At 35.2% G+C, this 14,808-nt stretch overlaps 2 protein-coding genes across 4 annotated transcripts; one reads left to right on the forward strand and one right to left on the reverse strand.

The window, feature by feature from the left end:
• Positions 1–639: 639 nt before the first annotated feature.
• Positions 640–6,880, reverse strand: LOC129871206 (probable protein S-acyltransferase 7). 3 transcript variants are annotated; one of them, XM_055946090.1, is made up of 6 exons: positions 6,606–6,880; positions 5,631–5,825; positions 4,814–4,996; positions 3,896–4,204; positions 1,409–1,642; positions 640–1,326 (listed from the first exon to the last, which is right to left on the reverse strand). In XM_055946090.1, exons 2-6 carry the CDS (start codon positions 5,739–5,741, stop codon positions 1,009–1,011), a joined length of 1,155 nt encoding a protein of 384 aa, XP_055802065.1. In that variant the 5' UTR covers positions 5,742–5,825; positions 6,606–6,880; the 3' UTR covers positions 640–1,008. The 3 variants fall into 3 exon arrangements, with proteins under 3 accessions (XP_055802065.1, XP_055802066.1, XP_055802064.1); XM_055946091.1 differs by having other exon boundaries at positions 6,599–6,880; XM_055946089.1 differs by having other exon boundaries at positions 5,631–6,880.
• Positions 6,881–8,552: 1,672 nt separating this feature from the next.
• LOC129870607 (DNA replication licensing factor MCM2) lies at positions 8,553–14,167 on the forward strand. The gene is made up of 17 exons (XM_055945425.1): positions 8,553–8,861; positions 8,942–9,120; positions 9,706–9,869; positions 9,962–10,151; positions 10,279–10,498; positions 10,579–10,786; positions 10,866–11,000; positions 11,160–11,351; positions 11,457–11,629; positions 11,699–11,887; positions 11,991–12,107; positions 12,587–12,671; positions 12,760–12,912; positions 12,996–13,121; positions 13,229–13,411; positions 13,545–13,706; positions 13,813–14,167. The coding sequence occupies exons 1-17, from the start codon at positions 8,590–8,592 to the stop codon at positions 13,930–13,932; spliced, it is 2,868 nt and encodes a 955-aa protein (XP_055801400.1). The 5' UTR covers positions 8,553–8,589; the 3' UTR covers positions 13,933–14,167.
• The last annotated feature ends 641 nt before the right edge of the window (positions 14,168–14,808 follow it).

The raw sequence follows: 14,808 nt of genomic DNA on the forward strand, positions 1-14,808 counted from the left end.
TGATCCTCACCCCTGTATGGATCCTTACTTCCGCCTCCAACCCGAGACTTGACCATGACTCGGGATCCAACTCTGATCCCGATTCAAGACCCAACCCCGGCTGGGAAACTGACTCCTCAGTCCTGACACCATCCCTGAAATATTCTAAGGACAGTGGAAGCACATATCTCACTTGGTGTGAAACTATATATGAGAATTAGATTCTCAACATGCGATGTCTGATAACGACACTAAAGAAGTGAATTTGTTGGCACCATAGGTGGTATACAACTTTTGGACCCAACGCTTTGAACATAGCGAAATAAAAGATATGGCATAGCTAGCACAATTGTATGAGGTCTACCCAATGCTAGATGTAGAGACACATAATAGATCAATATCAACATCATGAGCTGTCGTATAATAAAACCAATTGTTGTTGATACCTTCTTCCATAACCAAAGCTCAGAGAAGGAAGAGATAAGAGATTGTGTTTACCCTGTATTTGTGTTAGAAATCCCACTTAATATTTATAAATAATGTATTCAAAACCTAATAAATTGTCTTTCGTAGAACTAATAACCTATAAACTCAAAATCCTAACCCAGAATTATCATCTTTAAAGATAGGTATGACACAAAGCTAAACAAATGTCCTACATATGCAAGTCATTTTCTCAATCTCTTAGCCATAAACTCCAGTTTTTAGAAATACAAACAAGCAGCAGTATCTTACAATTTCACCAGAAAAACATTCATTGAATGGTAATGTCATCAAAGAATAATAGAATGCAATTTCTATCCCTTATGTGCTACTAATCAGTCACAAGAAAAGAAAGTATGAGCAACCACCCCTCTGGCCACGACGATCCTACGACTTCAAATGCTGTGGCAATAGCCATGTCATCAATGCAGGAAGAACGAAAACTTCAACGATCAATTTCAATGAATTAGACCACTTCTTTCTCCCTGTCTTCCATATCGTGTTCTGCTCTAAACTCTTCACCCAATCTGTACAATCCTATTGATGTTATTGCCTACTGGCTTTTATGGTCTCGGCTTTTATCCGGCTGTCTGTTTCTTTACACTCATCAACATCGACATCCTGTCTTCTGCCAACTTCCACGTCAAAGTTCTTCATTTTGTGCATATCTGAATTCGTAGCAATTCCACCCAAGAAAGATGAGGTGTTGAAGCTTGAAGAGCGATCAACCTTCACGTGTGCACGGAAATCGATCCTGGAACTTGGCACTCCAGAGCAAAAGATCTCCTTAACATTTCGAGCACATCCAAGATTAAAAGGATTCATCTTCCTCTCATAACGATACCGGTAATTTTCATATGTGGTCTGCATGAAATACAACATTCTGAAGGGTGAGAAGCGGAACTAAGTAATATTAACTAATATCAAGAGAAGGGGGCAAATAGACCTGGTTTGTAATTATCAAGTACAAGTGAAATGCCGTGAGACCTCCGAGAAACCAAGATACTACAAATGTATACATTATAAGGATGCCTGAAGCAGGTGACTTGAAAAATGCGCTCCAAATGTTACAATTGTGTGCTTCCATAATCTTCTTTATATTTACCCAGCAGAACGCAAAGACATAGAGGCTCAGGAGGTTTGTAGAGGAAACAAACATGAAAAAGTAACGATAGTTCCTCTGCAAGAAATAACGCGAATATATCAGAGATGAGACATTAAAAAAAGCATATACACAGATTGAGATTGCTCAAAAACTTTATTCATTACACCAAAGCACATTCAGTTTAACATGACAGGTATGTTAAGCACAGGCTGTATGTGAAGTATCTTCCGTTTAAATCTTAGCGGAGTCTAGAAGAGGAAAATTCCAAACAATGGTAACATTCACTATTTGTAGGCCAGATAAGTATCCAGAGTATAGATGCAGTACCTTAAACTGTAGCTAATTCAAACTAGAGAAAAGATAAAATCTATCCCAGAGAGATAAACGGAAGCAGAAAACAAGATCCTTCAACAAGCAGGGGTGGATGTAGCTTTTGGCTACGGGTTCACTTGAATCCATAACCTATGATACGGTTAATGGATATATCTGTAAAAGTTCACTAAAATCTTAATTAACATTAGATTTGAACCCATAATTTTTGTTAGAATAGGAATAGAAATAGGAATAGATTATAGTATCCTACTTAGAATAGGAATAGAAATATGAATAGTTTATAGTATTATTTTTGGAAAAGGATTATTTTATAGTGTCTATAAATAGGGTCTTTGTGTAATATTGTTCTTACACAATTCAATAATATTTCTCACATGATATCAATAAAGAGCTTCTGCTACCGGTGGACGGTTATTACTCATATATGCCGCCCGTCTGACCAATGATTATGTTAGCAAAAGTCTGGGTCACCGTATATCTTTTCGGTGACTATTTTCATCTAATTTGCGTAGCACCTTGCATCTTTTCAATGACTACCTTTTCATATTAATTTACGTAGTACCGTGCATTTTTTCGGACTACTTTCTCATATTTATTTGTGTAGCATCGTGCATCATTCCGGTGACTACTTTCTCATATTCGATTTGTGTAGCACCGTGCCATCTTTCCGGTGACCGTAGCACCATGTCATTTTTTCGGTGACTACTTTCTTATTTGTGTAGGATTGTATCATCATTCCATCCCTACCCATATAATTTTTGTTTTCCAGTAGGGTCATGCCATCATTCCGGCCCTACCCATATCATTATCTTTCTCAGTAGGGTCATGCCATTATTCTGACCCTTCTCATATAGTTTTATTTCTTTAGACTGTGATATTTGGACTAGATTACAGTGATATTTTCTCTCTCGTGGCTAAAATAGCATATGTCCGCCTTTTTCTATCTATAGTTGTCATTCTCCATTGACCTTTTAATCAGTTGGACATTAAGAATGTTTTTCTCCATGGTGATCTCTAGAGAGAAGTCTATATGGAGCAACCACCTGATTTTGTTGCTCGGGGGGGGGGGGGGGGTGTCTGGTACCTTTGTATGTCGATTGTGTAAGTCACTCTATGGTCTGAAACAGTCTTCTCAAATCAATCTATGGTCTGAAACAGTCTTCTCAAGCTTGGTTTGGAAAGTTCAACATTGCAATTCAGGAATTTATCACTCTATATTTTATCAACATATCGCATCAAATCCAGTGTTTCATGAGAGGACTAAGCACATTGAGATTGATTGTCACTTTGTCAGAAAAAAGATACTCTCAGGAGAGATGGTTACAAAGTTTAAGAAGTCAAGTGATCAACTTGCAGATATCTTCACCAAGTCCCTCATTGGTCCTTGTATTAATTATATTTGTAACTAGCTAGGTACATATGATTTGTATGCACCAGCTTGAGGAGGAGTGTTAGAATAGGAATAGAAATAGGAATAGATTATAGTATCCTACTTAGAATAGGAATAGAAATATAAATAGTTTATAGTATTCTTCTTGGAAAAGGATTGTTTTATAATGTCTATAAATAGGAACTTTGTGTAATATTGTTCTTACACAATTCAATAATATTTCTCCTATATTTCTCATAATTTTATTAGCACATTGAGCTCAATACTGAATTACTTAAAAGTTGAACCCGTTAAATTAAAATTTTAGACCCACCTCTGCCAACAAGAGCTCCCATAATGTCAATAAATTTACCATGCAAGACTAGTATGTTTTGAAGACAGGAGGGGAATCTTAGTAGCTCAGTTGGTTGGCTACCTGAATTTTCACCTTGTTAGTGAGGGTTCGATTCCCCACTTTGTAATCCCCTCCCTTATTTCCCCTTCCCCCACCCCCAATTTTTGAAGAAAAAAAGAGTAATTTGTAGACAGGAAGATTAACCAGAAGCTAAAGGATAATATATCCAAATGACAAGACCTTTTGAAATGCAAGCATAGATCAAACCTACCTTCCCAATGCACTGTCCCACCCATGGACAATGGTGGTCGAAGCGCTCAATGCAATTGTCGCATATGGAGCAATGAGAGCAGCGTGGTGGCCGATATAGCATACATGTTTTGCAGTATTTTACTTTGACAACTATTCCATTGACTGTAACATTTTTCATAGGTGGTAAACGGATAGGACCAGTCTGACTTCCTAAACAGCTCGTCGAGATGCTAGAGGTATCACATTCATCGTCGGAATCTGGAGGATGGGCATTTCGTGGAACAATTCCAGGATTTGTTCCAGAAGTTAGCAAGAGAAGTATTACTATCTGCAAGAATTTACATCAATACATTAGATATTACCTATTAAGATCCCCCATCGACCATGGACCAACTCTAAGCACACATCAATGAAAATAGAGACAGAGAGAAAAAATATACAAAGATCACCTCTTGATGGATGCTCGTGCATCAAACCATGTGTCATCTTTGCATACTTATAGTTTATACATAGTCATAAAATAAGGAACGTGCTAACTGCTAAATAAGATAAGTAGTAATTCTTAGAGCAATATCCACTGGAAAAACAAATTGCATGAGCAGAAGAAAATGCCTTTCACTAAACATTTCCAATTTAATACTACATCCAACAGAAAAGAAATGGCACATACTAAAATTGCTGATTATCGGTTGGCTTGCAGGAACTAGAAGTGATTTTTAACAGAAAGGGGAAGTAGCATTTTTGCTGTCTTCTTTATAGAATAAATCCAGTGATAAAGTAGCTTCCATACTTGGCATGATTATAATAACCTAGTTTGATCCAATTTAGTTCTTATCTTGCATCCTAACGTTGATGGGACTAAAAGTAACAGCAGATAAAGATAGATTGAAAACAGATAAAATCAGTAATAGTCAAGTAAAAGAAGAAGAAAACTCACAAAGACTGAGAAGAGAAGGGATATGGCCACAATAAGATAGCCTACTCTGTGGGGAAATGCATTGATGAGTTCTCTCGAAACAAAAGCACAAAACAATGCTACTGGAACTAGGATTAAGAACAACGTAAGAAACAGTGCTCTAATATCTGGACCAAATACAAGTCTGCCTCCAAGGTAGAATCTCTGCAAAGATATAAAAAGACTATAATGAGATAGTAGGGATTAGTATTCGTAAATGATAGTCTAGAATGCATATTTTTTTCCCTTACAACAATTACTTTCACCAGCTTCAGTTTACAAATAATAAGAGTGAAATTCAGAAAAAAAGATCAAACAGTGACAGGCTTCTTGAAGCCTCAACTTTTTACTTTTCACTTCTCTTTGCTTAGTCCTACTTTATAGTATAAGTTACATCATTGATTCTTTGCCTAATCATAGCTAGCTAAATCCGGTTAAAGGAGAAGGTCAACAAACATGTCAAAGTAGTCAAACTGTGATGTATAGCTAAAGCCTAATAAACTTGGGATTAAGAGGCAGTTGATTGATTGATATTTTTCTGGGTGACTTGGGCAGTTAAATTTTTCGTTAATGACGGTGATGTTCGGGTCAGCTAGTCAACTTGCGTACACTTGACTATTCTACATGTTACCTGCTACCTCTCACCAAGTACAATTACCGGATAACTCTGCCTACCAAGACTTAGGTGTTAAATTTATAATCTTTGAAAAAAAAAACTTAATGCTAAAGGATGCTAATTGAACACTTGCAAACCAAAATATAAATTCAGGAGAAACACAAAGAAAAAGATCATCATTACATTTCTTCCTTGCCAGATTTGATAAAGTCGCAATTGTGAGCCATTAGTGTTGTTCATTCTATCTTTGGAATCACATAGGTTGCTAGAGGAAGACAGAGGAGGCGAATACATTTTTCTTGGCAAGCTGAAGGAGATCTCACGGATCCCCAATCACTTACAAAATAAAGCATCTGTGTCTTTATCCAATCTTTATAGCTGCATGATTAAAGCTTGAACCTCAATCAACAATCTTGCCATGGAACACATAAATCAAAAAATATGACAAAAACGCCTTTCCGTGATTGATAGAACAAATCTTTCGAACACCCAAAACGAGAATTCTGGGAAATAAACACAATCCCCAACAATCATACAATGCACAGAAATGTAAGTATGAAACAAAACAAACCCAAAATATGCCCAATTTGGAAATATACACACACCAAATCCTTTTTCTTGTGATTAATAGAACAAATCTTTACCCAAACCGACCACCCAAATCGATAATTTTGGGAAATAAACACAATTTCCAACAATTTTACAATGCACAGAACCAAAGATGACCAATTTGGGAATTTAGAAAAAAAAAATCCTCTTGTAAAATGCTCTTTTTTGAGATTAATAGCACAAAAATTCACCCAAACCAAATACCTAAATCGAGAATTTTGGGAAATGAAACACAAATTCCAACAATTTTACAATGAACAAACTAAAGATGCCCCAATTTGGCTCAAACTTAGAACACAGACAATAACTTCTTTTTTTCTTTTTATGTGAAATAAACTACTACTAATAGATATGTAAATGGGGTTTTGTTGAATGAAAATATAACTTAGGACTCCCTTCTCCTTCTATAACTGGGGAATTTTTTTACGATTATTTGATGTAAGAAATGAAAGTGTGGAGCTGAAGGAGAGAGAGGTGAGAGAAAGGAAGAAAAGCAAAATCCACTAGAAGCTAATTTTAAAATTATGAGAATAAAGCAATACCGTTCACCTGTGGAAGAAAGAAGAAGACTCAATTTTCTGAATTTACTCTCCACCGCTCGCTATATTATTTACCCTTTTTTTCCCTTTATTTGTTTATTCTTCACCAATGGAGCTTTCACTACGTTCGTTCCTACCTCTCTCCGGCGACTGTCTCCGGTGGTTCCATCCGGACACAGCGCTAATTTTCCCGGTGGTTCCATCCAGCCACAGTGCTCCTTTTTCCGGTGTCTGTCTCCGGTGGTTCCATCCAACTACACTACACTGATAAACCATAATAAAAAAAGTGTTAAGCTCCGTTTGGATGGTTGATTTATTGTTTTAATAAATAGAATGTTTGAATAGATTGTATCTTTATTTTTTTGTATAATATCACGTATTAATAATTTGAATAATAAACCTAATATGAAAATATAGAGTAAAGAATAAAATAGAATTGTTAAATAATAAGTAAAAATAAATTGAGAATAGAATATTAAGATAATGATGCAATCACGCTAACACTTTCTTGGGATGGTTCATGGTTGTTGTGTATTGTCTATGTATTGTATTGTGTTATGGTGTATTATATTGTATTGTTTTAATAAATCTAATGTTTGGATAGATTGTATAATTCCCCATCGTTACACTAATACTTTCTTGGGATGGTTGTTGTGTATTGTTTCACAATGTGTCGTATTATGCTATGTCGTGTTGTGTTGTACTGCATCATATTATATTGTTTTAATAAATATAACACTTGGACATATCGTATCATCGTTACATAATGTCACATATTCATAATTTGAATGATACCTACAAGAAATTGTAGAGTATGTATAAAGCTATTATGAAAAGATAAGGTAAAAAATAATATAAATTTATTAAATAATAAGTAAAGATAAAATGAGAAATAAATATTAAGATAATAACGTGATTACACCTAATTGGTCATCACACAAAATGGGTATTTGCTACGTAACAATAGGTTTGATTAACAATCAAAACAAACATTTGATTTAAAATAATAATACAACGGATAACAACCATCCAAACAAGATGTAAATTGATCATTACGCAAAATAAAATTTCTCATTATCACCTAACAATGAATTTAAACCTGCACTACAATACAATGGATAACAACCATCCAAAAATTTGATTTGGTTTTATTTTTTAAAAAAATTAAGTTTAATAGGGAAAAGATATATAATCAATTTTGAACTTATTCGGAAAATCAAATATAAACACAAATTATTATGATGATCTATCATAGATTTATTCTATTTAAAAGTGAACATGTATTCGACTTTTTGGGACAAATTCAGAGATCATGGTCATACACACATCTTAAATATTACATTTTTGTGATATTTGAATTAATTTATGTTTACATTTTTTGTCGAAATGAATTATCACTAATTATTTAGGGAAACTTACATAAGTATACTATATTAAGAAAATATTTATGATTTATAAGAATAATATTTTTTTCCACTAATCACTTATAATACAGTTTTAATATAAATTTAATACATATTAGCAAGAATAATTTATAAAACTCATATAATATAAGTTTTATTCATGAATAATATATTTATCACATACTTTAATACACTTATAATACATTTTGTGTTAATTTCTTACAAACAAGTATAATATATTTTAAAACATTTATATTGCATGCATAATTTATTTTTAATACATGACCTATATATTTTAATATTGTTATGTATTGTTATAAATAGTAATAAATAAAAAACATTTCAAAAATTAATAATTATTTATTAAAAAGTGTTCTTACGGATAATTTTTTCAATTATTTATCAAAGAAATACAAGATCCAACGGGCCTGCTTCCGACTTCGGCCCACTAAGCTTGGGCCCACTTCTGTTTTCTGGCGCCAAATTCTCCCGCCAAAACAACAAGATATATAAATCAGTCTCTCAATATCTCTTCCTCTCCAAAAACCCTACAAATCACAAAATCGAGTAGAGTGAGAAAACAGAGAGAAAATGGCCGGCGAAGAATCCAACGGCGATAGTGGTAGTCGCCGTCCGGCGGAGTCTCCGTCATCCTCCGATCACAGAAATGGCAATCCACCGTCTACTCCGGATTCTCCGACGTCAGTAGGATTCAACACCGATCAGCTTCCTTTCAATACTAGCCAAAATTATTCCGAAGAAGATGAGGCGTCTGTAGATCCTGATATCATCAGAGACGATCCAGAAGATGCTGATATTGAAGAGGAAGATGGGGAGGACCTTTTCAACGACAATTATCTCGAGTTCGTATTTTGATATTTCAGTTCTGACATTTTCACAGTTAAATTCGATCATTTTGTAATTTTTTTTGCTGAAATTACAGTGACTATCAGAGGATGGGTGAGGCTGACCAGTATGAGTCTTTGGGATTGGATGATTCGATGGTGGATGAAAGAGATTTGGATCAAATCATAGCAGATCGTCAGGCTGCTGAAGTGGAACTTGACACTAGAGATGTTCATGTCTCTAACCGCAAGCTTCCTCAACTTCTTCATGATCAAGGTATCCCTTTCTTCCAATTTTAGCATTCTTTCTAATTTTTTCCTTTCATTTGTTATTTGAGACTCATCTACCTGTATTTTATAGTTGGATGTGCTTATTTTACATGTTAAATGCAATTTCTTAATGTTCCTTTCAGTTGTTATTTGTTCCTCCTTTATTATCATTACTCTAGGTCACTCCTTGTGTCTTCCTTCTAGTATCCTGTTATGATTCTACTCCCACCTTTCCTGTTGTTTGGTGTCTCCTGAATCATCTCTTGTCTTCTATCCCTGTGGCTCTAGATTGAATCTTTCTGACCCAGCCTTAAAACTTCACTAACCTATTAGTTCAGAAAGCCAAGGAATGTTTTCAATTTTGTATATAGGTGTTATGACATTGCCCCCTCTAATTATTTGACAGCTGTGCCACTGAAAACTTGTGTTTTCATGAACTCACAATACTTAAGGTTTGACTAACTTCTGGTAGGAGCTAATATATGTGAATTTAACATGTTTAGAATATATGGGACTGATGTATTATATTAATTAGTTCGACTTCAGAGAAGACTGAAATCAAAACAGCTAACACTCAGGTATTTTGCTACAGATACTGATGATGACAACTATAGGCCATCAAAAAGGACTAGAGCTGATTTCAGAAGGAATTTTGATGATTCTGATGCAATGCCAAGTTCACCAGGTGCCTCACAACGAGTGAATTCTAGCCAGGATGTGCCAATGACTGATCAAACTGATGATGATCCCTATGAGGTTTGTACCTTTGCAATAACCTTTCTACTAAGGCTAAACATAATTGAATTGCCTGAAAATGTCTCTTACAATTCTTTGGATTTTCCATGCAGGATGATGAAAATGATGAAGGGGAGTTTGAGATGTACAGGGTTCAGGGAACACTTAGGGAATGGGTAACTAGAGATGAAGTCCGGCGTTTCATTGCAAAGAAGTTCAAGGAATTCTTACTCACTTATGTAAATCCAAAGAATGAACATGGGGACTTTGAATATCTTCGACAGATTAATGAGATGGTATCAGGTAATTTTTTTTTATGAATTGTCAAGTCATTGCTGACCTTGTCAAGAATGAATTTAGTTTTATGAGTTCTAACTGATATCTTTTATTAATTTAGATCTTCTCTAAATTGTTCATCCTTCGTCTGCAGTTAATAAATGCAGTCTTGAGATTGATTACAAACAATTCATCTATGTCCATCCCAATATTGCCATCTGGCTGGCAGATGCACCACAATCCGTCCTTGAAGTGATGGAAGAAGTTGCTAACAAAGTTGTCTTTGATCTTCATCTCAACTATAAGCAAATTCATCAGAAAATCTATGTCAGGATTACCAACTTACCTGTTTATGATCAGATACGTAATATAAGGTAATACCATTTACTTGCTTACTTTGGTTGACTTCTTCTAGTGTAAACACAACTTTACTTGAATTTGTCATTCTTTGCAGGCAGATCCATTTGAACACCATGATTCGTATTGGTGGAGTCGTCACCCGGCGATCTGGTGTCTTTCCCCAATTGCAACAAGTGAAATATGATTGTAACAAATGTGGAGCAATATTGGGTCCTTTTTTCCAGAACTCATACTCAGAAGTCAAAGTTGGTTCTTGCCCAGAGTGTCAATCAAAAGGACCATTCAGTGTCAATGTTGAGCAGGTAAACATTGTTTTGCATATTTCCCATAGAAAGAGAACTATGACATCCATAACCTATTCTCTTTCTAAATCTTTTGCAGACAATATACAGGAACTATCAGAAACTGACACTACAAGAAAGCCCAGGAATTGTGCCAGCTGGTCGGCTTCCTAGATACAAGGAAGTGATACTGTTGAATGATCTTATTGATTGTGCCCGACCAGGAGAAGAAATAGTAAAACTCTTAACTTTTCTGGCTTGTTTATGATAAACTAATCCAAGTTGAACAAATATTTTGGCATGTGCATTACTGAGTGTTTCTTAAACTTGTATGCTTTTAAACTTTTCAATGACCTCCTTGCTAAAGACAGACAGTATGTCTTTCTAATGTCAGGAAGTCACAGGAGTCTACACAAACAACTTTGACTTGTCCCTGAATACCAAGAATGGGTTTCCTGTCTTTTCTACCGTGATTGAAGCAAATTATGTTACAAAAAAACAAGACCTCTTTTCAGCTTACAAGCTAACTCAGGAGGACAAAGAAGAAATTGAAAAGCTGGCCAAAGACCCTCGGATTGGAGAACGAGTATGCCCATGTGCCTTGGTCAATTTTATCTTGAAGATCCAGTGGGTCCTTTTGATTTGTAGACTGTCTTAGCTATCTCATTTATTATGTATGTTCATTCCACAGATATTCAAGTCCATTGCCCCGTCAATTTATGGTCATGAAGACATAAAGACTGCCATAGCTCTTGCAATGTTTGGGGGCCAAGAGAAAAATGTTGAAGGGAAACACAGACTGAGAGGAGACATAAATATTCTCCTGCTAGGTGATCCGGGCACTGCAAAATCACAGTTCCTCAAGTAAGTATAAATCTAGAATGACCTGATTTTGAATCAATGATTACTGTAATCACCATACAAACCTATCAGGTATGTCGAGAAGACGGGACAACGAGCTGTCTATACGACTGGAAAAGGAGCTTCTGCTGTAGGGCTTACAGCAGCAGTACACAAGGACCCTGTCACTCGGGAGTGGACCCTTGAAGGAGGAGCATTAGTTTTGGCTGATAGAGGAATATGTTTGATCGATGAGTTCGATAAGATGAATGATCAGGATAGGTATGCAATCTGTGATAACTTTTGGTTGGTCTTCCCTACATTGCTTGCTTGATTATAACATTCTCCCATTTCTCTTTTCCTCTATTTTTTATGTTTTGTTTAGAGTGAGTATTCATGAAGCAATGGAACAGCAGAGTATTAGCATATCAAAGGCTGGCATTGTCACATCTCTCCAGGCCCGCTGTTCTGTTATTGCTGCTGCAAATCCTATTGGAGGAAGGTACAGGAGAACTAAATTTTGATGTTTTTAGAAATAGGATGATCATATGATCCAAAAAGTAGACATTTCCTTTGAAGTTAATGTTACTATTAGTTGGCTACCAGCTCTATCTTGGAAATCTAGCTCAATCCCTCTATTACAGCTGTGGTTTGCACATCTTTGATGGTCACCAGATCTTGGATTCCTTTACATTATCTTAATTTATGCATAATGTTTAGGTTTCCATTTTCTTTTGCTGTTTTGCCATAACATTTCCTCACTTTAGCTTGCTACCTCACATTCACAGAATCCAATACCAACCTGGCAACCTGTGACTGTAAAGTACTATAGTGCAAATACAATTTGGTAGAATCAAGTATTCTACTTTCTGGAAGTCATTATTTATCCTCTTGAGTAGCTTATGCTCTTAAATTTGTCTTTTTGTGACATTTCTTCCCCGTCTCAGTTTAGTGACTTTACTCTTAAATCCTTCCTTGTAGATATGATTCCTCAAAGAATTTCACGCAAAATGTGGAATTGACAGATCCAATCATTTCTCGATTTGATGTACTCTGTGTGGTCAAGGTTATGTCTCATTCTGTTAGAGCCCTGTCAATCTGGTTAAGCTTATCCTTCAGCAACTTTTGAACTGAAGGAAACTGATTATGTGCAGGATGTGGTTGATCCAGTCACTGACGAGATGCTTGCAAAGTTTGTTGTTGATAGTCATTTTAGGTCTCAAGCAAAAGGTGCTACTATAGATGAGAAGTCCTTTGCTGATTCACGGGATGATGCCCGTGCCACTATGGCTGCAACTGATCCTGAGGTTACTCTTGCAGCTTATTTATTCACCAGTTGTTTGAACTTTATGTTTTTTGTAAAAATCTATATAAGTTTCTTTTTCCACAGATAATTCCTCAAGAGATGCTGAAGAAGTACTTAACTTATGCTAAGTTGAACGTATTCCCGAAATTACACGATGCGGACTTGGACAAGCTCACACAGGTTTATGCTGAATTAAGGAGAGAATCTTCGGTGAGATTGCCATTCAGTGGAGCTTCTTTCTTGAATTATTTGAAATATGTTAATTTAAACTTTTTAGCAATGACACCTTGTCTTGTGTATTCCATGTGCATGTACAGCATGGACAAGGAATTCCCATAGCAGTAAGGCACATTGAATCGATGATAAGGATGTCTGAAGCTCATGCAAGGATGCATCTTAGACAACATGTTACTCAAGAAGATGTGGATATGGCAATTCGTGTCCTTCTGGATTCATTTATTTCAACTCAGAAATTTGGGATGCAAAAAGCATTGCAAAAGGTAACAATACTATTAGCACTCTACCTCTTTGTCGCTCATGTTAGACCCTACATAAGACATGATCACTTCATATTCATATGCCCCAGTAATAGTTCTCAGTAGACACTTGAAATGATTTTGAATTTCCATGCAGAGCTTCAAAAAGTACATGACATACAAAAAAGATTTCAATGCTATCATTCTTCACCTTCTACGCGGGCTTGTAAAAGATGCCCTGCAGTTTGAGGAAATTGTTTCAGGTTCTGTTGCCAACCTAGACCATATTGATGTCAAGGTTGATGAGCTACAAAGCAAGGTAATTTATACTCGACGATGTTCTTTGTGTGATTTTGAAGCAGGATCTTTATCTGTTACCTCCCAACTGTGCCGAATGAACATCCCATTCTCTAAAATCCTTGCAGGCACTTGATTATGGCATGACTGATCTCAAATCATTTTTCACAAGCAATGAATTTACTAAAGCGAACTTTGAGTTGTACGAGGAACAGGGTATAATAAGGCATCGCCTTCCAGCTCGATGATGGTAGAGCAAGATTTATCTATTGTTTTAGATTTAGTCATATGACTGGTTTATCCTGTTTTCTTAAATTGTATACTGTGAGTGACTTGAAATGAATGCAGAACTCTGATATTTTCGTAACATGGAAATTAGTTTTAGCCTTGTAGTTTTCCACAAGGAATTTGTTCTTTGCTTTTAGTTGTACTTATATCAGATAACTCAATTTAAGTTCTTTAAACACTGAAAAGATCCTTTAATATTAATAATTGAGCCAAAAACTACTTGGGTTTATTTCTTTTGCGAAAAAGTTATTTTCTATTTTCAAGTAGTTTTTTTATTTGAAAAGCGAGGCACTTAAACAATATTTTGGTAATATTCACTAAGCGTTAAAGGTAATACTTATCCAAATATTCTTAGGTGTTTCTTTTTATTGAGATAAAGACCTCTTTATTTGGGTATATAACATCTGATTTTTGTTTTTTCATAAGTGTAACTTGTGTTCAAATATGTAAGTTTTTTTAAAAGAAATTAAAAGAGCAGGTCATGTTCATTTGGCCTGAGGGATAAATTACATGGCGGACTTGTCAGTCCAATGCATATTATATCAGCAAATTAGTAAAGAAAGAATAAAGAGAGTTTTGAATTGTGATGTATAATTGGTATGTTTTTTTTTTTTTTAGGGGGTTTTATCGCAATTTCATATTAATTAGACTTCAAAATAAATACTTCTTCCGTTTTTTTTACTTATTAAATTTTGATTTGCACACTAATTAATAAAAACAATGATTGGTGTAGTGAGTTTATCATTTTACTCATATTAATGGATAGAGTTTTAAATATATTTACGCACTATATTTTTTAAAGATATTAATTCAATGTTAATAAATTGAGGATATAA

The sequence above is a fragment of the Solanum dulcamara genome, chromosome 10 (assembly GCF_947179165.1).
Source record: "Solanum dulcamara chromosome 10, daSolDulc1.2, whole genome shotgun sequence".
In the NCBI taxonomy this organism is placed as follows: Eukaryota; Viridiplantae; Streptophyta; class Magnoliopsida; order Solanales; family Solanaceae; genus Solanum; species Solanum dulcamara.

Excerpts from the sequence above, each read along its gene's own strand:
- LOC129871206 (XM_055946090.1), bottom strand. The coding sequence starts at position 5,741 with ATGTATTCGCCTCCTCTGTCTTCCTCTAGCAACCTATGTGATTCCAAA. Across the intron at positions 4,997-5,630 it reads AAATCTGGCAAGGAAGAAAT|AGATTCTACCTTGGAGGCAG; the intron begins GTAATGATGATC and ends ATATCTTTGCAG. Across the intron at positions 4,205-4,813 it reads CCCTTCTCTTCTCAGTCTTT|ATAGTAATACTTCTCTTGCT; the intron begins GTGAGTTTTCTT and ends AAATTCTTGCAG.
- LOC129870607 (XM_055945425.1), top strand. The coding sequence starts at position 8,590 with ATGGCCGGCGAAGAATCCAACGGCGATAGTGGTAGTCGCCGTCCGGCG. Across the intron at positions 11,352-11,456 it reads ACCCTCGGATTGGAGAACGA|ATATTCAAGTCCATTGCCCC; the intron begins GTATGCCCATGT and ends TTCATTCCACAG. Across the intron at positions 12,913-12,995 it reads TGGCTGCAACTGATCCTGAG|ATAATTCCTCAAGAGATGCT; the intron begins GTTACTCTTGCA and ends CTTTTTCCACAG.